This window comes from Dryobates pubescens, chromosome 30 (genome assembly GCF_014839835.1).
Source record: "Dryobates pubescens isolate bDryPub1 chromosome 30, bDryPub1.pri, whole genome shotgun sequence".
Taxonomy (NCBI): Eukaryota; Metazoa; Chordata; class Aves; order Piciformes; family Picidae; genus Dryobates; species Dryobates pubescens.
Genome location: NC_071641.1, coordinates 10,277,687 through 10,299,027, shown reverse-complemented (window position 1 = coordinate 10,299,027; position 21,341 = coordinate 10,277,687). Strand labels below are relative to the sequence as shown.

Genomic DNA, 21,341 nt, shown 5'->3' with positions numbered 1-21,341 from the left:
TGCCATGGGGCAGCACCCAGCCGTGGGGCAGCACCCAGCCATGGCGCAGCACCCAATGCCATGGGGCAGCACCCAGCCATGGGGCAGCACCCAGCAGTGGGGCAGCACCCAGTGCCATGGGGCAGCACCCAGTAGTGGGGCAGCACCCAATGCCGTGGGACAGCACCCAATGCCATGGGGCAGCACCCAGCCGTGGGGCAGCACCCAATGCCATGGGGCAGCACCCAGCCGTGGGGCAGCACCCAGTGCCATGGGGCAGCACCCAGCAGTGGGGCAGCACCCATCTGTGGGGCAGCACCCAGCCATGGGGCAGCACCCAATGCCATGGGGCAGCACCCAGCAGTGGGGCAGCACCCAATGCCATGGGGCAGCACCCAATGCCATGGGGCAGCACCCAGCCGTGGGGCAGCACCCAATGCCATGGGGCAGCACCCAGCCGTGGGGCAGCACCCAGTGCCATGGGGCAGCACCCAGCAGTGGGGCAGCACCCATCTGTGGGGCAGCACCCAGCCATGGGGCAGCACCCAATGCCATGGGGCAGCACCCAGCCGTGGGGCAGCACCCAGTGCCATGGGGCAGCACCCAGCAGTGGGGCAGCACCCAATGCCATGGGGCAGCACCCAGCCGTGGGGCAGCACCCAGTGCCATGGGGCAGCACCCAGCAGTGGGGCAGCACCCATCTGTGGGGCAGCACCCAGCCATGGGGCAGCACCCAATGCCATGGGGCAGCACCCAATGCCATGGGGCAGCACCCAGCCGTGGGGCAGCACCCAGTGCCATGGGGCAGCACCCAGCAGTGGGGCAGCACCCAATGCCATGGGGCAGCACCCAGCCGTGGGGCAGCACCCATCTGTGGGGCAGCACCCAATGCCATGGGGCAGCACCCAGTGCCATGGGGCAGCACCCAGCAGTGGGGCAGCACCCATCTGTGGGGCAGCACCCAGTGCCATGGGGCAGCACCCAGCCATGGGGCAGCACCCAGCCGTGGGGCAGCACCCAGCAGTGGGGCAGCACCCAATGCCATGGGGCAGCACCCAGCCGTGGGGCAGCACCCAATGCCATGGGGCAGCACCCAGCCGTGGGGCAGCACCCAATGCCATGGGGCAGCACCCAGCCATGGGGCAGCACCCAATGCCATGGGGCAGCACCCAATGCCATGGGGCAGCACCCAGCCGTGGGGCAGCACCCAATGCCATGGGGCAGCACCCAGCAGTGGGGCAGCACCCAATGCCATGGGGCAGCACCCAGCCATGGGGCAGCACCCAATGCCATGGGGCAGCACCCAGCCATGGGGCAGCACCCAATGCCATGGGGCAGCACCCAGCAGTGGGGCAGCACCCAATGCCATGGGGCAGCACCCAGCCATGGGGCAGCACCCAATGCCATGGGGCAGCACCCAGCCATGGGGCAGCACCCAGCCATGGGGCAGCACCCAATGCCATGGGGCAGCACCCAGCCGTGGGGCAGCACCCAGCAGTGGGGCAGCACCCAATGCCATGGGGCAGCACCCAGCCATGGGGCAGCACCCAATGCCATGGGGCAGCACCCAGCCATGGGGCAGCACCCAATGCCATGGGCCAGCACCCAGCCATGGGGCAGCACCCAATGCCATGGGGCAGCACCCAGCAGTGGGGCAGCACCCAATGCCATGGGGCAGCACCCAGCCATGGGGCAGCACCCAATGCCATGGGGCAGCACCCAGCAGTGGGGCAGCACCCAGCCGTGGGGCAGCACCCAATGCCATGGGGCAGCACCCAATGCCATGGGGCAGCACCCAGCCGTGGGGCAGCACCCAGTGCCATGGGGCAGCACCCAGCTGTGGGGCAGCACCCAATGCCATGGGGCAGCACCCAATGCCATGGGGCAGCACCCAGCCGTGGGGCAGCACCCAATGCCATGGGCCAGCACCCAGCCGTGGGGCAGCACCCAGCCGTGGGGCAGCACTTGGTGCTGTGGCAGCAGCTGACAGGGCAGGATGGCACTGCCATGGTGTCTGGGGTTCCTGGGCACTGGGGCAGACTCTAAAGGCTCTAAAATGCCTTTCAAAGCCAATCTCTCTCGGGTGCTGCCTTTGCTTCTCGGAGCTTGTCTGACTGTGGCAGTTCCATTGGGAAGTGTGCTGGGGGGCAGCTAAAGCTCTTCTGCTCAATGGCCACTGGGGGAGACTCGAAAGGCCAAAGGCTTCTCCACCCCTCCAAAGCAGACCCAAAGCCCAGGACTCCTTCTCTGCCCCCACCTGGGGTTTGCCATAAGCCCCAGGGCTCTGATCCTTCCCCCCCAGAGTAGAATCATAGAATCAATAAGGTTGGAAGAGACCTCAAGGATCATCAAGACCAACCTGTCACCCAACACCTCATGACAACTAAACCATGGCTCCAAGTGCCACATCCAAGCCTGCTTTGAACAGCTCCAGGGATGGGGACTCCACCACCTCCCTGGGCAGCACATCCCAAGGGCCAATCTCTCTGTATGGGAAGAACTTTCTCCTCACCTCCAGCCTAAACCTCCCCTGGCACAGCTGGAGACTGTGTCCTCTTGTTCTGGTGCTGGGGGCCTGGCAGAAGAGACCAACCCCCACCTGGCTACAACCTCCCTTCAGGGAGTTGGAGAGAGCAAGAAGGTCTCCCCTGAGCCTCCTCTTCTGCAGGCTAAGCAACCCCAGCTCCCTCAGCCTCTCCTCACAGGGCTGTGCCCCAGACCCCTCCCCAGCTTTGTTGCCCTTCTCTGGACACCTTCCAGCAGCTCAACCTCTTTCCTAAGCTGAGGAGCCCAGAGCTGGACACAGGACTCAAGGTGTGGCCTAAGCAGTGCTGGGCACAGGGCACAAGGACTTCCCTGCTCCTGCTGGCCACACTATTTTCAGGCACAAAACTGCACAGGGAAAATGTTGTCTGGCCCTGAAGGCCGCAGGTAAGGCCTGGTCTGGCCCTGAAGGGCACAGCCAAGCCTGGAACCATCCTCTCCCCACAGCACAGAAGGAAGCTGCCTGCATCCAGGGAGCAGAGAGGGAAGGGAAGAGGCAAGAGCTGGGCTGGCTGCCAGCTGCAATAGAGTCAGAGAACAGAGTGATGGGAAGCAAATACCCAAAGGTTACAAATATCCTCTTCACACCTGGACCCCTCTGCACCTCCTGGAGCTCCTCTCTGTAGTTTGCTCAAGGCATAAGCCTCAGCCCATGACACAGCAGCCATGGTGCTGAGGCACATGGGGCAGTGCTGGGCCACGGTTGGACTTGATTTTAAAGCTTTATTGCCAAGCCACCCACTCCTGTGAGTCCATGACACAGATCCTTCCCCCACACAGAGGCACAGCCACAGCTCTGTGTGCTCCACACACAGCTCCCCTGCCCCTCACACACACACAGCGGCCAAAGGAGTCCCAGCAGCTCTGCATGGACACACAGAGCCACCCACGCCTCAGGCACCCCTGCAGCCTGCATGCCAAGATGCTGCCCTGCACCCACCCACCCTCACCATCAGACCCCCCACATCTCCTGCCCCACTCCTGCTGCCCAGGGCCAGCCCCAAGCCTGTGTGTCTGCTCCCTGGCTGAGGCTGCACACCCAGGAGGGCAGAGGCTGCCACATGGTGGGGGAGAGCTCAGATCAGAACCAGCTCGGTGGCTCCCTCGAGAGAGCAGAGCTGGGCTGTGGTCAGTGAGAGTCAGGCAAGTGAGCCCTGCTGGCCACTGCCCCGCTTTTGGGGGCCACAGCAGCAGAGTCCAATGGAGGCTACAAAGCTGCTGAAGGGAATTGGAACATCTGTCCAGTGAGGAAAGAGCAGAAGAGCAGCCCCAGAGGGCAGCTGAGCAATGCTCAGCAAGAGCTAAAGGAGCTGTGGGGGGCAAGAGGCTGGGGCCAGACTCTGCTGAGTGCTGCCCAGGGCCAGGCCAAGGGGCACAGAGCGGCAGGCAGGAGGTTGGATGTGAGCAGGAGGAGAAAGTTGTTTGGTGTGAGGCTGCTGGAGGCCTGGAGCAGGCTGCCCAGAGAGGTTGTGGAGTCTCCTGGATGTGTTCCTGTGTGACCTGCCCTGGGTGACCCTGCTCTGGCAGGAGGTTGGAACTGGATGATATCTGGAAACCACGCTGTGATTGTGTGATTCTATGATTGTCTGAATGCCTTTAATGAGTGAGGCCTCCTATGGAGCTGTGACCTCAAATGCTGAAGATGTGCCCTGGAAAGGGACAGTGACGACGCGGAAGATGGAGGCTCTTCTCCTGTAGTGCCCAAAGTATCGTATCCTGTAGAGGCCTGGCTCTGTGCCACCGGGGATGTGCCACTCGATGGTCACATTGCTCCCACCCAGGGATCCTTTGGTCCAGTAAAATCTAGCAGACAAACAAAAAAACTGTGGTCAGCAAGAAAATCACAAGATCACAGAGTGCTCTGGCTTGGAAGGGACCTCCAGAGCTCAGCCAGGCCAACCCCCTGCACTCAGCAGGGACATCCTCCACTGGCTCAGGTTGCCCAGAGCCCTGGCCAGCCTCCCCTGGAATAGCTCCAGGCATGGAGCCTCCACCACCTCCCTGGGCAGCCTGCTGCAGTGTTCCAGCAGCCTCCTGGGGCACAACTTGTTCCTCACATCCAATCTCAATCTGCTCTGCTCTGCTTTGAAGCCCTTGCCCCTGCTCCTGTCCCTGCAGGCCTTTGGGAACAGTCTCTCTGCAGCCTTCTTGGAGCCTCTTCAGGTACCAGCAGGCTGCTCTGAGGTCTGCCTGGAGCCTTCTCTTCTGCAGGCTGAACACCCCCAGCTCCCTCAGCCTCTCCTCACAGCAGAGCTGCTCCAAACCCCTGAGCATTTTCATGGCCTCCTCTGGACCCTCTCCATCAGGTCTATCACGATGATCTTGAGGGTCTCTTCCAACCTGGTTTATTCTATTCTATGTCCTTCCTGCATTGAGGGCTCCAGAGCTGGATGCAGTAGAGCCAAGGGATTTGTCATTCCTGCCATGATGGAGCACTTCTTGTGAAGATAAAGAAGATGAACCAACTGTTCTTTTGATAGTACCAGTGAGGGGCACAATGAGGAGTTTAAGCTAACTGAGGGAGTTCTAGGCTTGGATAAAGGAAGACACTTTTACAGTGAGGGTGGGGAGAGCCTGGCCCAGGGTGCCCATAGAGCTGGGAGCTGGCCCATGGCTGGCACCAGTGCAGCTCAGGTTGGTTGGAGCTGTGAGCAACCTGCTCTGGCTGCAGATCATAGAATCCTAGAATCACCTGTGCTGGAAGGGACCTCCAAAGCTCATCCAGCCCAATCCCCTTTGCAGTCAGCAGGGACATCCTCCTCTCAATCAGGTTGCCCAGAGCCCTGCCCAGCCTCACCATCTCCAGGGATAGGGCCTCAACCACCTCCCTGGGCTACCTGTTCCAAGAATCCCCTGCTGGCTGCAGGTGACTTGGACTGGGTGACCTTCAAAGCTCCCTTCCAGCTGTGGTCCCTTGGTAAGCCATACTAAAGGGGAAAACTGATTCTTGTGGCCTTAACAAGTTCCTCACCCAAATAGGAACTAATCCATCTCCAGGAAGCATCATCCAAAACCAAGATAAAGCTGGCAGCTCTGAAATGAAGCCCTTCAAGTTAGCTGATAAGGGCTTTTTAGGTTGTCAGGGAGGGATAGGACTGGGGGGGATGGAGCCAAAGTAGAAGTGGGGAGCTTGAGATTGGCTGTGAGGAAGAAGTTGTTGCCCAGGAGGGTGGTGAGAGCCTGGCCCAGGCTGCCCAGGGAGGTGGTGGAAGCCTCCTGCCTGGAGGTGTTTGCAGCCAGGCTGGAGGTGGCTGTGAGCAACCTGCTGCAGTGTGAGGTGTCCCTGCCCATGGCAGGGGGTTGGCACTGCCTGAGCCTTGAGGTCCCTTCCAGCCCTGACATTCCATGATTCTGTGATTCTAAGTTACAACCAAGTTACTCCCTGGAGCCATGGAAGAGGGAAATCTGATCAAGGCACCCACCTGGTGTCCCAGGAGGCATCATTCTGTACCACCTGCCAGCTGGCTGCACTGCTGTTGTGTCTCTCCACTGTCAGGAAGTTGTGTTCAGTCTGCAATGAAAAGGATAGAGTTAGGCAGTGAATGGACAGGTACTTGAAACTGGAGCAGGGTCTGTGCACCTGCATCCCAGGAGGCCAATCACAGCCTGGGCCAAAAGCAGTGTGGCCAGAGATCCAGGGAGGTGATTCTGACACTTTGCTCTGCTCAGACCTCACCTGGAGTGCTGTGTGCAGGTCTATGCCCCTCAGCACAGGAAGGACCTGGACCTGATGGAGAGGGTCCAGAGGAGGCCACAAAAGTAATCAGGGGGTTGAAGAAGCTCTGCTGTGGGGACAGGCTGAGGGAGCTGGGGGTGTTCAGCCTGGAGAAGAGAAGGCTCCAGGGAGACTTTAGAGCAACCTTCCAGTACCTGAAGGGGCTACAAGAAGGCTGCAGAGAGACTGTTCCCGAAGGCCTGCAGGGACAGGAGCAGGGGCAATGGCTTCAAACCAGAGCAGAGCAGACTGAGATTGGATATGGGGAGGAAGTTCTTTACTAGGAGGCTGCTGGAACACTGCAGCAGGCTGCCCAGGGAGGTGGTTGAGGCTCCATCCCTGGACATACTCCAGGGGAGGCTGGCCAGGGCTCTGGGCAGCCTGATCCAGTGGAGGATGTCCCTGCTGAGTGCAGGGGGTTGGCCTGGATGAGCTCTGGAGCTCCCTTCCAAGCCAGAGCATTCACTGTGCTTCACTGGCTGATGTGGTCAGGGCAGGCAAAAACCCTTGCATCTTGCTGCCAAAGCACAAATGGAAGCTGAGAAGATGTAAAGAGTGAGCAAAGTACTCAGTCATTGGAGAGAGAATGAGGAGGTGAGGTGTTCACTGCCAGTGTCTGTGCAAGAGGAGTGCTGGGAGGGATTGGAGGCTTCTCTGATTTTCATTGTTCTATGAAAACAATGCATCAGGCTGAGAGGATGGAGAGCAGAGACTGTGCTTGCCATGCCTGGGTGGCACTGGACACCAACACAGAAAGGGTCCTGCCAAATGCACACCATGGGTGCCTTCAGCTTCAGAACTAGGAAGAGATCCATCAGTGGTCTCCACCTGACCAAACTAAGAACTTTGTCCCAGAAGTGTTCTGGGGTTGTGAATTCCCAGTGGAGATAAGAGGAGAAGCTATCTGCTTCTAAGCCCCCAGCAAGGAGAAAAGGCACTGGGAGCACCAAATCCTCCTTCTGAAACCTGAATGGCAAAGATCAAAATGTACCAGGGAATAACTAAATTGGCCAAGGAGGCTCCTGGGTTGCATGAAGAAGAGTGTGGCCAGCAGGCCACCTCTGATCTGACCAAGTGAGGACACAACTGACTCCTGGCTCCAGTTCTGGGCTCCCCAGTTCCAGAGGCAGGGAAGTTCTGGAGAGAGCCCAGGGCAGGCTGCAAAGCTGCTGAGGGGCCTGGAGCAGCTCTGGGAGCAGCAAAGGCTGAGAGCCCTGGGGCTGAGAGCCTGCAGGAGAGCAGCCCCAGAGGGCAGCTGAGCAATGCTCAGCAAGAGCTAAAGGAGCTGTGGGGGGCAAGAGGCTGGGGCCAGGCTCTGCTGAGTGCTGCCCAGGGCCAGGCCAAGGGGCAGAGAGTGGCAGGCAGGAGGTTGGATGTGAGCAGGAGGAGAAAGTTGTTTGGTGTGAGGCTGCTGGAGGCCTGGAGCAGGCTGCCCAGAGAGGTTGTGGAGTCTCCTGGGGTGGAGAGCTTCCAACCCCCCCTGGGCACTGTGCTGCTGGGCAAGCTGCTGTGGGTGCCCTGCTGGAGCAGGGGCTGGGGCTGGGGGATCTCCTGAGGTCTCTTCCAATTTACACCATGCTGCCATTCTGTAACCATTCCCTCCCCACACTCCCCAGCTCCAGCAGCTCCTCTCATATTTACCACGTTCTCTGCAGAAGTCCTGGGATTGGCACCTACAAAAGTGACTTCAGCAACTTCACTCTGTGGGGGAATGGAGAGTCACTTAGAATCTGAGCTGCACATGGCACACTGAAGCATTCTTGGAAGATGCCACAAGAGCTTTTTAGTGCTTTGGCTGTGGGTTGGCTTTCTTTTGGAGTGGGTCCAGTGGAGGTCAGGAAGATGATCAGAGGCTGGAGAACCTCCCCTGTGGGGCAGGCTGAGAGAGTTGGGGCTGAAGAGAAGGCTCCAGGGAGACCTCAGAGCAGCCTTGCAGTATCTGAAGGGCTCCAGGAAAGTTGGGGTGGGACTTTGGACAAGGGCTGGGAGTGTGTGGTGGGTTAATGCCCATTCTGAAAACAAAGCAGGGGGGAGGGCTTGCAGGTACTTTGCCCTCCCTGCAGGGCATTTTCCCCTGGGAAGCTGAATCTGTTCCACTCCCCCCTCCCTGCTCAGCTGGGGTATAAAAAGCAGGGCATTGCAGCTATTAGCTCTCCTTTTGCCTCCTGCCTCTCCTGGAAGAGAGCTACTGCAGCTGCCTTCCTGGTCCTCTGCCATGTGGTCAGGCCTGATCCTTCTCCCTGCTGCCTCCTTCAGAGAGAGACTGGTTTTGTATTATTCTTTTTTGTCCCACTCCCATCCATCCTTGTTCCTTGCCCTTGTGAACCTTACCTGTTATTGTTATATATATATGTTGTTTAAAGAAAACTGTTTACCTCTCTACTTCCAAGCCAACTCCAAATTATTGTTTGGTGGATTTGCTCCTTCCTTTTTTTTCCCCTCTCTGTTGGGAGGGAGGAGGGGGGAGTGGGGGAGAGATTCTCAGCCTTGCCCCCATCTGAGCTCTTAATTCCCATCACAGAGTGCCAGGCTGAGGGACAATGGCTTTGAGCTGGGAGAGGAGACATTGAGAGTGGAGAGGAGGAAGAAATTGTTGGCAGTGAGGCTGGGGAGAGCCTGGCACAGGCTGCCCAGGGAGGCTGTGGCTGCCTCCTGCCTGGAGGTGTTGGAGGCCAGGCTGGATGAGGCCCTGAGCAAGCTGGGCTGGGGGGGTGTGTGTCCCTGCCCATGGCAGAGAGTTGGAACTGGATGATCTTTAAGGCCTCTTCCAACTCAAGACCCCTCCTGTGCTGCCATGACAGGAAGAGTGCCGGGCCGATATTTTCCTCCTCCTTCACCCATTTCAGCCTCGCTCATCGCAGCGCCATTGGCCTGCAAACCTTCCGTCTCCACCCAGAGCAAGGAGACCTTTGTGGGCTGAGAACACCACAGCCCTCTAGAACAAAAAAGGACTTTTTCAGCTGAGGGGTCAGAACATAAGGGCAGATAGAAGGATAGCCTTGGAGCTCTCACCACTCGGTACTGTGGCCTCACTTCTTGGAGCACGTCCCCGAAGGTCCTGTTCCGTGGCGCGCGATCCACCCCCAGAGCAGGCACCAAGGTGAGGTTGACTATGTTGAAAACAGGGGGCTCTGGGCCAGGTGGCAAATCCTGGACTGTGTTCTGGTGGGGAGGGAAGATGAGCTCATCATGCACACATCTAGGTAACCAGCAACTCCCTGGTGAGGCACACCCCTGCTGTGGTTCTTCCCCAGCCCCGCTCTAGAAGGGGGGTGGGACTGGATGATCTTTGGAGGTCCCTTCCAGCCCCTAACCTTCTGATTCTATGGTTCTGTGATTCTCTGCTTCTGTGATTCTGATCCTATGATTCTGTGATACTCTGCTTCTGTGATTCTGATCCTATGATTCTCTGATTCTCTGATTCTCTGATTCTGTGATTCTGTGATTCTGATTCTATGATTCTGAGATTCTCTGCTTCTGTGATTCTGATTCTGTGATTCTGTGATACTCTGCTTCTGTGATTCTGATCCTATGATTCTGTGATTCTCTGATTCTGTGATTCTGATTCGATGATTCTGTGATTCTCTGCTTCTGTGATTCTCTGCTTCTATGATTCTGTGATTCTCTGCTTCTGTGATTCTCTGCTTCTGTGATTCTGATCCTATGATTCTGAGATTCTCTGCTTCTGTGATTCTGATTCTATGATTCTGTGATACTCTGCTTCTGTGATTCAGATCCTATGATTCTCTGATTCTCTGATTCTGTGATTCTCTGATTCTGTGATTCTGATTCTATGATTCTGTGATTCTCTGATTCTGTGATTCTGATTCTATGATTCTGTGATTCTCTGCTTCTGTGATTCTGATCCTATGATTCTGAGATTCTCTGCTTCTGTGATTCTGATTCTATGATTCTGAGATTCTCTGCTTCTGTGATTCTGATCCTATGATTCTGAGATTCTCTGCTTCTGTGATTCTGATTCTATGATTCTGTGATTCTCTGCTTCTGTGATTCTGATCCTATGATTCTGTGATTCTCTGATTCTGTGATTCTGATTCTGTGATTCTCTGATTCTCTGCTTCTGTGATTCTGATTCTATGATTCTGTGATTCTCTGCTTCTGTGATTCTATCCTATGATTCTGAGATTCTCTGCTTCTGTGATTCTGATCCTATGATTCTGAGATTCTCTGCTTCTGTGATTCTGATTCTATGATTCTGTGATTCTCTGCTTCTGTGATTCTGATCCTATGATTCTGTGATTCTCTGATTCTGTGATTCTGATTCTGTGATTCTCTGATTCTCTGCTTCTGTGATTCTGATTCTGTGATTCTGTGATTCTCTGCTTCTGTGATTCTGATCCTATGATTCTGAGATTCTCTGCTTCTGTGATTCTGATCCTATGATTCTGAGATTCTCTGCTTCTGTGATTCTGATCCTATGATTCTGAGATTCTCTGCTTCTGTGATTCTGATTCTATGATTCTCTGATTCTCTGCTTCTGTGATTCTGATTCTGTGATTCTCTGATTCTCTGCTTCTGTGATTCTGATTCTGTGATTCTCTGATTCTGTGATTCTCTGCTTCTGTGATTCTGATTCTATGATTCTGTGATTCTCTGCTTCTGTGATTCTGATTCTGTGATTCTCTGATTCTCTGATTCTGAGATTCTCTGCTTCTGTGATTCTGATTCTATGATTCTGTGATTCTCTGATTCTGTGATTCTGATTCTATGATTCTGTGATTCTCTGCTTCTGTGATTCTGATCCTATGATTCTGAGATTCTCTGCTTCTGTGATTCTGATTCTATGATTCTGTGATACTCTGCTTCTGTGATTCTGATCCTATGATTCTGTGATTCTCTGATTCTGTGATTCTGATTCTATGATTCTGTGATTCTCTGCTTCTGTGATTCTGATCCTATGATTCTGAGATTCTCTGCTTCTGTGATTCTGATTCTATGATTCTGTGATTCTCTGCTTCTGTGATTCTGATCCTATGATTCTGAGATTCTCTGCTTCTGTGATTCTGATTCTATGATTCTGTGATTCTCTGCTTCTGTGATTCTGATTCTATGATTCTGTGATTCTCTGCTTCTGTGATTCTGATCCTATGATTCTGTGATTCTCTGATTCTGTGATTCTGATTCTGTGATTCTCTGATTCTCTGCTTCTGTGATTCTGATTCTGTGATTCTCTGATTCTGTGATTCTCTGCTTCTGTGATTCTGATTCTCTGCTTCTGTGATTCTCTGCTTCTGTGATTCTGATTCTGTGATTCTCTGATTCTCTGATTCTGAGATTCTCTGCTTCTGTGATTCTCTGCTTCTGTGATTCTGATCCTGTGATTCTGTGATTCTCTGCTTCTGTGATTCTCTGATTCTGTGATTCTGATCCTATGATTCTGTGATTCTCTGATTCTGTGATTCTCTGCTTCTGTGATTCTGATTCTATGATTCTGTGATTCTCTGCTTCTGTGATTCTGATTCTGTGATTCTCTGATTCTCTGATTCTGAGATTCTCTGCTTCTGTGATACTGTGATTCTATGATTCTCTGACTCTGTGGTTTTGTGATTCCATGATTATGATTCTATGATTCTGTGATTCTGCTTCTGTGATTCTATGATTCTGTGATTCATCCAAGGCCACTACTTGAGTAGGTTTTAGGGACAAGGACAGTAAAGTGAGCACACAAAAAATCCCCAAAGAATCTTCATCTATTTTGTGTCCAGTGCTGGGCTTCCCGGGCTGGGGTTGGAAGCTCTCCACACCAGGAGACTCCACAACCTCTCTGGGCAGCCTGCTCCAGGCCTCCAGCAGCCTCACACCAAACAACTTTCTCCTCCTGCTCACATCCAACCTCCTGCCTGCCACTCTGTGCCCCTTGGCCTGGCCCCAGCCTCTTGCCCCCCACAGCTCCTTCAGCTCTTGCTGAGCATTGCTCAGCTGCCCTCTGGGGCTGCTCTTCTGCAGGCTCTCAGCCCAGGGCTCTCAGCCTTTGCTAGTCACAGAGCTGCTCCAGGCACTTCATCACCCTTGTGGCTCTCTGGTGCCATGGGTTAGTTGTTTAGGTGGGTTGGATTGGTTGATGGGTTGGACTTGATGATCTTGAAGGTCTCTTCCAACCTGGTTTATTCTGTGTATTCTATGTATTCTCTCTCCAGTCTATCCCTTTCCCTCTTGAACTGGAGAGCCCAGAACTGGACACAATATTCCAGATGTGGTCTACTTAGGGTTAAGTAGGCAGGGAGGAGAACCTCCCTTGCCCTGCTGCCCACACTCAATGCAGCCCAGGTTAGCCTTGGCCTTCTTGGCCATCAGGGCACATTGCTGTCCTATGGAGAACTTATTACCAACCAGGACTCTGGGGTTCTTCTCCTTGGAGCTGCTTTCCAGCAGGTCACCTCCCTCTACCTGAAGTATACATTTAAGTGTCTTGAGCAGCAGGTGACACAGGGAGCACTTGAATTACCGTGGCAATGGCCCTGGCCAGGCCTCTGTAGAGCTGGATGTAAGCAGCAAGGGTGTGTGGCCCATAGATTGTTGACGCCGCCTCGTAGCGCTGAGCCTAGCAAACGACAGAGTTAGAGAACGAGGGTTTGAAGGACTCCTTCAAAACCAGCACCACACCTCAAGGGTTTTGTTGTCTCTTTTTACTGCTAGGGAGACAGCTCAGCAACTTGCCTAAGTACTTATGCTGCAATTTGACGTCACTCTTTGTCCACTCAACCCACCACAGACAGGGAGGGACAGTTGTCACCCTTCCTGTCCTTTCACACTCTCAAAGGTTTCTGAGGCAGGTCATCTCCCCTCCAACTTCTTGGGTTGGACAAACCTCCCAGTTTAGGGTTTCTAAATCCAAGGAGTCCAGCCAGTGGTCCACAGCAGAGTTTTGGGGAGCCTTCCAAGGGGGTCTTCCAAGATGTGCTGTGGTCTTCCCCACGGCAGCACAGCACTGCAATCTGTCACCACCTTACAACCCTGCAGCTCCCTGTTTGCTTCTGGTGGTTTGGCCACCTGCTGAAGGTAATTTCTCATTCATCCAAGCCATCAGGAGGTTCCTAGACCAGACCTGAGCTCACAGGAGTGAGTACCCCTGGCCATTTCCACACAAAACCATCCATATCTACTCTCTAGCTGCAGGCACAAAACCACTTTGGCCCTTGGACCACATTATTGAGGGCAGAATAAACATAGAGGTCTTTGTGACTGCTGCTTCAGTTTCTTGAGCTCTTTGTGGCAGAAGACTCTGATCATAAACAGTTTCACAGAGCCAAAATCCCAACTCAATGAATTAAATGTGCTGAATGCTTCCCAGTTACCTGGTACTCTTCATAGGTGGTGATGTAGTGGGTGTAGACATTGCACAGACCTGCAATGACAATGTCCATTTCTGCTCTGCCATGGGAAGCAAATTCCTAAGGGAGGGAATAAATCACTCAGATCCTGACAACTGCTTCATGCACAAAGAGCTGCTGGTATTGCTTGGGTTGCTATTGTTATCATTATTGTTGTTGTTATCATCAGTCATCATTATTATTAGTCATTATTGCTAGCAGCAGCAGCAGCTTTGTTTTCCAGAGTCACAGCTTGCATCGGGTTGGAAGGGAGCCTCAAAGCTCATCTTGTCCAACCCCCCTTGCCCTCAGCAGGGACGCCTCCAGCTACAGCAGGCAGCCCAGAGCCACATCAAGTTTGACCTTGAATGCCTCCAGGGACGGAGCCTCAAGCACCTCCCTGCACAGCCTGCTCCAGTGTTTCCCCACCCTGACTGTGCAGAACTCCGGTTTCAAACCATTGCCTGGATCCCATCTCGGTGAGCTTGTGCTGCTCCCACGGCCTGAAATTTGAGCTGTTTGGCTCTCCTGTGGAGGATACTCGTTCAGGCAGCACAGGCAAAAGTTGCCTGAAGCAGCTGTGAGACACAAGACCCTGAAGGCAAGGCAGAAGACAGGGGAAGAAGCAGAAGTACGAAGAACCAGAGAGCTTCTCTTAGATATGCTGCACCTGCAGAGACCTCTGCCTCTGCAACTCACTCTGTGAACAGCTTCCCGTAGCCTGCGTCCAGACATGGTCCTGGGGACACAGAGGGAACAGTGTCAGTCTCCTGAAATGCAGGGAGCTAGAGCAGGGACCACTGGCTGGATACACCCCCAGAAATCCCCACAGTGCTTGCAGTGCTGCTCAGCTGTGATGAGCTCAACCCAAACACCTCAGAACACACAGCAGCACAGTCAGGGTGAGGCTAGACGTCAGGGTGAGATAGAAAAACACCAGAACCCCAGCATGGGGAAGGCTGGAAGGGACCTCTGGAGAGCATCCAGCCCCAGCCCCTGCTCCAGCAGGGCACCCCCAGCAGCTTGCCCAGCAGCACAGTGCCCAGGGTGGGGTTGGAAGCTCTCCACCCCAGCAGACTCCACAACCTCTCTGGGCAGCCTGCTCCAGGCCTCCAGCAGCCTCACACCAAACAACTTTCTCCTCCTGCTCACATCCAACCTCCTGCCTGCCACTCTCTGCCCCTTGGCCTGGCCCTGGGCAGCACTCAGCAGAGCCTGGCCCCAGCCTCTTGCCCCCCACAGCTCCTTTAGCTCTTGCTGAGCATTGCTCAGCTGCCCTCTGGGGCTGCTCTCCTGCAGGCTCTCAGCCCCAGGGCTCTCAGCCTTTGCTGCTCCCAGAGCTGCTCCAGGCCCCTCAGCAGCTTTGCAGCCTGCCCTGGACTCTGCAGCAGTTCTCTGTCTCTCTGGGATGGGGGAGCCCAGAAGTGGAGTCAGTAATTCAGATATGGCCTGGCTGGATAAAGGTTGAAGCACACACTGCCCATCCAGATCCATGAAGCAGCCTTCTTCTAAGGGCCACAGCAAGGAATCTATTTCCTACTTCTAGATTTTAGTTTGCTTGTAAATCCAGCTTCATTGGCTTCCAGACCTTCTCAGCTAGCTTTTGGGAGTAATTCTCAACATTAAAGCTGGGGGGTGGGGGTGAGCAATTCCTAAACCTGCTAGAGGGGGAAAAAAAGAGCACTAAGGTCCTGAGCATTAAATGAAGTTATAGCTGGGGAGGAGGTTGGGTTTTTATTCTTGGTGTGCAGTATGGATTATGGATTTGGTGTATTCTGTATGCTTGGCACTGGAGCAGGTAGTTGATTTGAACTTCCACATTCTATCCAATCCATCTGTGGAGTGTTTTTCACAGGCTCAGAGGATGTGAGGGGTTGGGAGGGAGCTCTGGAGAGCTTCCAGGCCAAGCCCCTGCCAGAGCAGGAGCAGAGAATCCAGCACAGGGCACACAGGAACACATCCAGACAGGGCTGCAAAGGCTCCACAGAAGGAGACTCCACAACCTCTCTGGGCAGCCTGCTCCAGGCCTCTGGGAGCCTCCCAGGCAAGAAGTTCCTCCTCATGCTGAGCTGCAACCTCCTGGCCTGCACTTTCCATCCCTTGCCCCTTGGCCTATGGCAGGGCACAGTGAGCAGAGCCTGGCCCTGGCCCTTCCTGCCTGACCCCCAGCCCTCAGCTCTTGAGAGACATTGCTCAGATCCCTCTCAGCCTTCTCCTCTCCACACTCAGCAGCCCCAGGGCTCTCAGCCTCTCCTCAGCAGCAGTGGTCCAGGCCCTTCAGCATCCTTGCAGCCCTCCCTTGGCCTCTCCCCAGCACATCCCTGTCCCTCCTGAGCTGGGGAGCCCAGAGCTGGCTGCAAGATTGCAGCTGGGGCCTCAGCAGGGCAGAGCAGAGGGGGAGGAGAAGCTCCCTGGCTCTGCTGGCCACACTCTGCTGAGTGCAGCCCAGGAGCCCCTTGGCCTTCTTGGCCCCCAGGGCACATTGCTGTGCCCTGCAGAACTTGCTGCCCCCCAGCACTCCCAGGTGCTTCTCCTTGGGGCTGCTCTCCAGCAGATCCCCTCCCAGCCTGTGCTGCTGCAGGTTATTCTTCCTGCCCAGCTGCAGGACTCTGCACTTTATCCTTCCTGACCCTCCTTAGGTTCCTCAGTGCCCAGCTCTCAGCCTGTCCAAGTCTCTGAATGGCCTCATAGCCTTCAGGTGTCTCAGCAGAGCCTCCCAGCTTGGTATCATCAGCAGCTGCTTTGGGAAGAGTTCAAGGGAGCCTGCCTTGCTGCCAATAAACCCAAGAGAAGAGGTTTGAAGCAAACCTTGCCAGCTGCAGCAGACAGAAGGAGCCAAGAGACACCTACGTGAACTCTCCAGGGACAGCAATGATGGCCAGGGATCCAATGGTAGCTATCTGGACATCCACAATGTCAGGGTGCCATGGGTGAGGCCAACTCATCTGAGGGGGGAAAAAAACCACTGGGGATGAGTTTTAGAGGAGAGGGAGGGAGGGGAGGGAGGGAAGGAAGGAAGGAAGGAAGGAAGGAAGGAAGGAAGGAAGGAAGGAAGGAAGGGAGGGAGGGAGGGAGGGAAGGGAGGGAGGGAGGGAAGGAAGGAAGGAAGGAAGGAAGGAAGAAAGGAAGGAAGGAAGGAAGGAAGGAAGGAAGGAAGGAAGGAAGGAAGGAAGGAAGGAAGGAAGGAAGGAAGGAAGGAGGGAAGGAGGGAAGGGGGGAAGGAGGGAAGGAAGGAAGGAGGGAAGGAAGGAAGGAGGGAAGGAAGGAAGGAGGGAAGGAGGGAGGGAAGGAGGGAAGGAAGGAAGGAAGGAAGGAAGGAAGGAAGGAAGGAAGGAAGGAAGGAAGGAAGGAAGGAAGGAAGGAGGGAAGGAAGGAGGGAAGGAAGGAGGGAAGGAAGGAGGGAAGGAAGGAGGGAAGGAAGGAGGGAAGGAAGCAGGGAAGGAAGGAAGGAAGGAAGGAGGGAAGGAAGGAATGAGGGAAGGAAGGAGGGAAGGAAGGAAGGAAGGAAGGAGGGAAGGAAGGAGGGAAGGAAGGAAGGAAGGAAGGAGGGAAGGAAGGAAGGAAGGAAGGAAGGAGGGAAGGAAGAAAACCAGACCCAAACCCAAAAGGTAGCTGGGAAGTTTTCCTCCTGAAAATCATCAGTGAGGAAAATGAATTTCCCTTGGAGACAAACTCCTGGGCAAGCATTTCACCTCCACTCAGCTCTGTGGCCATGTCAGCACCATGGCTAAGGCAAAAAGAAAGTTGTTGCCAAAGGGGTGGCTCAAAGCAGAGTGGGGTAAATAAGGTCAGGGTGGCACCTAGAGGCCCTTCTCCTGGAAAAGGACAGTGGCAGGATCAGTAAGGTTGAAGATCTGATCAGGAAAGCAGATGTGAATGAGTCAAATCATAGACCCACAGAAGCCCAGCGTGGTGGGGGGCTGGAAGAGACCTCAGTGGAGGCTGAGAGCCCTGGGGCTGTTGAGCCTGGAGAAGAGCAGCCCCACAGGGGATCTGAGAAATGTTCAGTGTTAAGAAGAGTATGACCAAGATATGTTCTCCTCTGCTCTGCCCTAGCCAGGCCACATCTGAATTACTGGCTCCAATTCTGGGCTCCCCAGTCCCAGAGAGACAGAGAACTGCTGAGAGAGTCCAGCTGCTGAGGGGCCTGGAGCAGCTCTGGGAGCAGCAAAGGCTGAGAGCCCTGGGGCTGAGAGCCTGCAGGAGAGCAGCCCCAGAGGGCAGCTGAGCAATGCTCAGCAAGAGCTAAAGGAGCTGTGGGGGGCAAGAGGCTGGGGCCAGGCTCTGCTGAGTGGGGCCCAGGGCCAGGCCAAGGGGCACAGAGTGGCAGGCAGGAGGTTGGATGTGAGCAGGAGGAGAAAGTTGTTTGGGGTGAGGCTGCTGGAGGCCTGGAGCAGGCTGCCCAGAGAGGTTGTGGAGTCTGCTGGTGTGGAGAGCTTCCAACCCCCCCTGGGCACTGTGCTGCTGGGCAAGCTGCTGGGGGTGCCCTGCTGGAGCAGGGATTTGGGGCTGGATGCTCTCCAGAGGTCCCTTCCAAGTGCCTGCATGCTGGGCTTGTGTGATCAGCAATACCTGCACTTCCCAGGGCACACAGCAGCAGATCCTTACCTCTCCAGTGTTGAAGAGGATGGGCTTGGGGCTGTGGCAGGCTTTAGTTTCGTTGGATGGCTCTCCCAGCAGCATGTCCCGAATTCCATCCCAAAAGGGGTCCCCTTCTACTGAGCCTTGAGGGAACAATAAAAACACCTCTTTAATGCTCTTGCTGTAGCAGCTGCCAGATATAAAATTCAATCATTGTCCTCTCCCTGCTGGTATGGGCTGTGATATTTCTGAGTAGGCTCTGACCTTTTCTGGGGTGGTCTGGAAAAGCCCAGATTTAGCCTTCCTGGAAGCCAGAGAGGCTAAGTCTTGCTTTTTTCAAAAGAGAAAGCTCCCAGCCAGCTCTTTCTTCTCCCCCCTCCACCCAAACCTTCTGCACCTACCTTGGGTGAAGTTGAAAGCCCCCACTCCATCGATCGTCCCCGCTGCAAAGCTGTGTCCTAAGGCTGGTTTGCAAGTTTTAGCCTTCATCAGAATGGGGGGAAAGGGGAACAGAGATTTTAAGCCCTGTTCTCAATGTGCTGAGAAGGCCAGAGCATGTCTCCCTTCCCTATCCCTCTTACAGTGTGGGTAGTGTTGAGCTCCACTGTGACATTGCTCATGTTCACCCACTGGTGAGCTGTGCTGAGGGCTCCTGTGACCTCCTGGGAGGCTTCTTCATACAGCTCCTATGGGACAGGCAAGGAGGGAAAGCCTTAAGGAAGCAGAAATTAGGAATCCCAGCTCTTAGGAGAAGCAGCTTTAGGAATCAGAGAATTGTAGAATGGTTTGGCTTGGAGAAGCCCTCCAAGCTCACCCATCCAACACCAACCCAACCCCACCATGGCCACCCAACCATGGCCCCAGCTGCCATGGCCACAGCTTGCTGCAACACCTCCAGGCATGGGGACTCCACCACCTTCCTGGGCAGCCTCTGCCAGTCCCTGACCACTCTGGCACCAAAGAAATTGCTCCTCAGCTCCAACCTAAGCCTCCCCTGGCACAATTTCAGGCCAGTTCCTCTCCTTCTCTCACCTGAGACTAGGGAGCAGAGCCCAGCCCCCAGCTGGCTGCAGCCTCCTCTCAGCAGCTGCAGAGAGCAAGGAGGTCTCCCTCAGCCTCCTCTGCTCCACACTCCACACCCCCAGCTCCCTCAGCTGCTCCTCCCCAGCCCTCTGCTCCAGACCCTTCCCCAGCTCTCTTGCCCTTCTCTGGCCCTGCTCCAGCCCTCAAGCTCCTTCTGGCAGGGAGGGCCCAGAGCTGAAGCCAGCCCTCAAGCTGTGGCCTCCCCAGTGCCCAGCCCAGGGCACAAGCCCTGCCCTGCCCCTGCTGCCCACACCATTGCTGCTGCAGGCCAGGCTGCTGCTGCCCTTCTTGCCCCCCTGGCCACTGCTGGCTCCTCTCCAGCTGCTGCCACCCAGCACCCCCAGGGCCTTTCCTGCTGGCCACTTCCCAGCCCCTCTGCCCCCAGCCTGGAGCCTTCCTGGGGTTGTTGTGACCCAAGTGCAGGACCCAGCACTTGGCCTTGTTGAACCTCATCCCATTGGCCTCATCCCATGGCTGCAGTGTGAGAAACTAAAAGCTTGTCTCTGCTGATGTGACTCAGCAAAGATAAACTCAACGACCGAGGCCCCCTTCAGGAATATGCATGAGACAAGATGGTCTCCACCCATCAAGTACCCTGGAAAGGGAGGATGGTGAGGCAATGGATTCACCACCTGGCCCCTGATTTCCTGAGGGACAAGACTTGGACACATAGCTAAGGACTGAAAAACTGTGTAAAAGACTTGAGCAACTAGTGGCTCAGAAGGAAAACAGAGAACCAAAACACAGGAGAAGAAAAACACAGAAGGAAAACACAGATGAAGAAAAACACAGGAGAAGGACAATGCTGCTGAGAAAGAAAACAGGGGAGAATACCAGGAGAGGAAAAATGACAGAGACATCACCATGGAGCCTGGAAGAAGCAGACTGAACCCTCTCTCCGTGTCCTAAGATCCTTCAGTGGGAGCTGAAGAGGCTGCCCAGAGGACCACATCTCTTTTCCAGCCAAAGCCTCAGCACCCTTTCTCTACAGACCCAACATCTCCTGCAGCACCTTTCCTTTCCTCTTCTCTCTCTCCCCTTCTGATCCATCCACTTTATTGATGTAACCCATAGTCTAGCTGCTGATATTTTGGCCTCCTTTGTGCCTCTCATTTCACACCATGAAAAGAGCTGAGTCTCTTTCCCTCTCTGGACCGAGACGTGCAGCCTGGCCAAGTCCCTCTGCACAGCCTCCCTACCTTCCAGCAGAACAGTGTCAACCAGTTCAGTGTCCTCTGCAAACTTTCAGAGGCTGCACTCAATCCCCACATCTAGAGCATTGATAAAGATGCTCAACAGAACTGCCCCAAGCTCCTTTGTTTTCACCTCCCTGTCCCACAGTGCCATGCCCACACATTTCTTGAACACCTCCAGAGATGGTGACTCCACCACCTCCCTGGGCAGCCTGCTCCAGGGCCTGATGTCTCTGAGTTCTGTTAGGACTCTTCAGCACCATTTAATTTTACCCATCAAGCCACCTCTGAGATGTGTGCATGGGAGGGAGGGGAGGACTAGAAGGAGCAACAGCCACGTTGTGCATTGATGAAGAACGCTGAGATTAAAAGCTCAAACCAGCATCTACTGGGACCAGTGGGACCAGCTCAGACCAATCATCTGCTGGCACCAGTGCTGGTTAACACCTTTGCCAGTGATGGGCACTGGCACTGAGGCTCCCTCAGCAGGCTTGGGGGTGACACCAAGCTGTGTGGTGCTGTTGACACATTGGAGGGAAGGATCCATCCAGAGGCACCTGGGCAGGCTGCAGAGCTGGGCCCAGGACAACCTCAGGAGGGTCAACAAGGCCAAGGGCAAGGTCCTGCAGCTGGGTCAGGGCAATGCCCAGCACAGATCCAGGCTGGGTGAGGAGTGGCTGAGAGCAGCCTGCAGGAGAAGGCCTTGGGGGTGTCAGGGGGTGACAAAGTCCCCAGGAGCCAGCACTGCTCCCTGGCAGCCCAGAGCCAGCTGAGTGCTGAGCTGCAGCCAGAGCAGGGAGAGCAGCAGCACAGGGAGGGGATTCTGCCCCTCTGCTCTGCTCTGCTCAGAGCCCACCTGCAGCACTGCCTCCAGCTCTGGGGCCCCCAGCACAAGAAGGACCTGGAGCTGCTGGA

The 21,341-nt window shown here is 55.1% G+C and overlaps 1 protein-coding gene across 2 annotated transcripts in view; it reads right to left on the bottom strand.

Annotated features, from left to right (window-relative positions):
* Positions 1 to 4,136: 4,136 nt before the first annotated feature.
* The window catches only part of ASAH2 (N-acylsphingosine amidohydrolase 2), a 33,873-nt gene continuing 16,668 nt past the window's right edge, over positions 4,137 to 21,341 (bottom strand). For both annotated transcript variants that reach the window (XM_054174774.1, XM_054174775.1), the window contains 11 exons: positions 18,732 to 18,836; positions 18,552 to 18,633; positions 18,178 to 18,293; positions 16,420 to 16,514; positions 14,269 to 14,308; positions 13,555 to 13,650; positions 12,705 to 12,800; positions 9,251 to 9,400; positions 7,880 to 7,939; positions 5,946 to 6,034; positions 4,137 to 4,326 (listed from right to left, as the gene is read on the bottom strand). In XM_054174774.1, coding sequence (XP_054030749.1) covers positions 4,137 to 4,326; positions 5,946 to 6,034; positions 7,880 to 7,939; positions 9,251 to 9,400; positions 12,705 to 12,800; positions 13,555 to 13,650; positions 14,269 to 14,308; positions 16,420 to 16,514; positions 18,178 to 18,293; positions 18,552 to 18,633; positions 18,732 to 18,836 — 1,119 coding nt within the window. The remainder of the gene's footprint in view (positions 4,327 to 5,945; positions 6,035 to 7,879; positions 7,940 to 9,250; positions 9,401 to 12,704; positions 12,801 to 13,554; positions 13,651 to 14,268; positions 14,309 to 16,419; positions 16,515 to 18,177; positions 18,294 to 18,551; positions 18,634 to 18,731; positions 18,837 to 21,341) is intronic.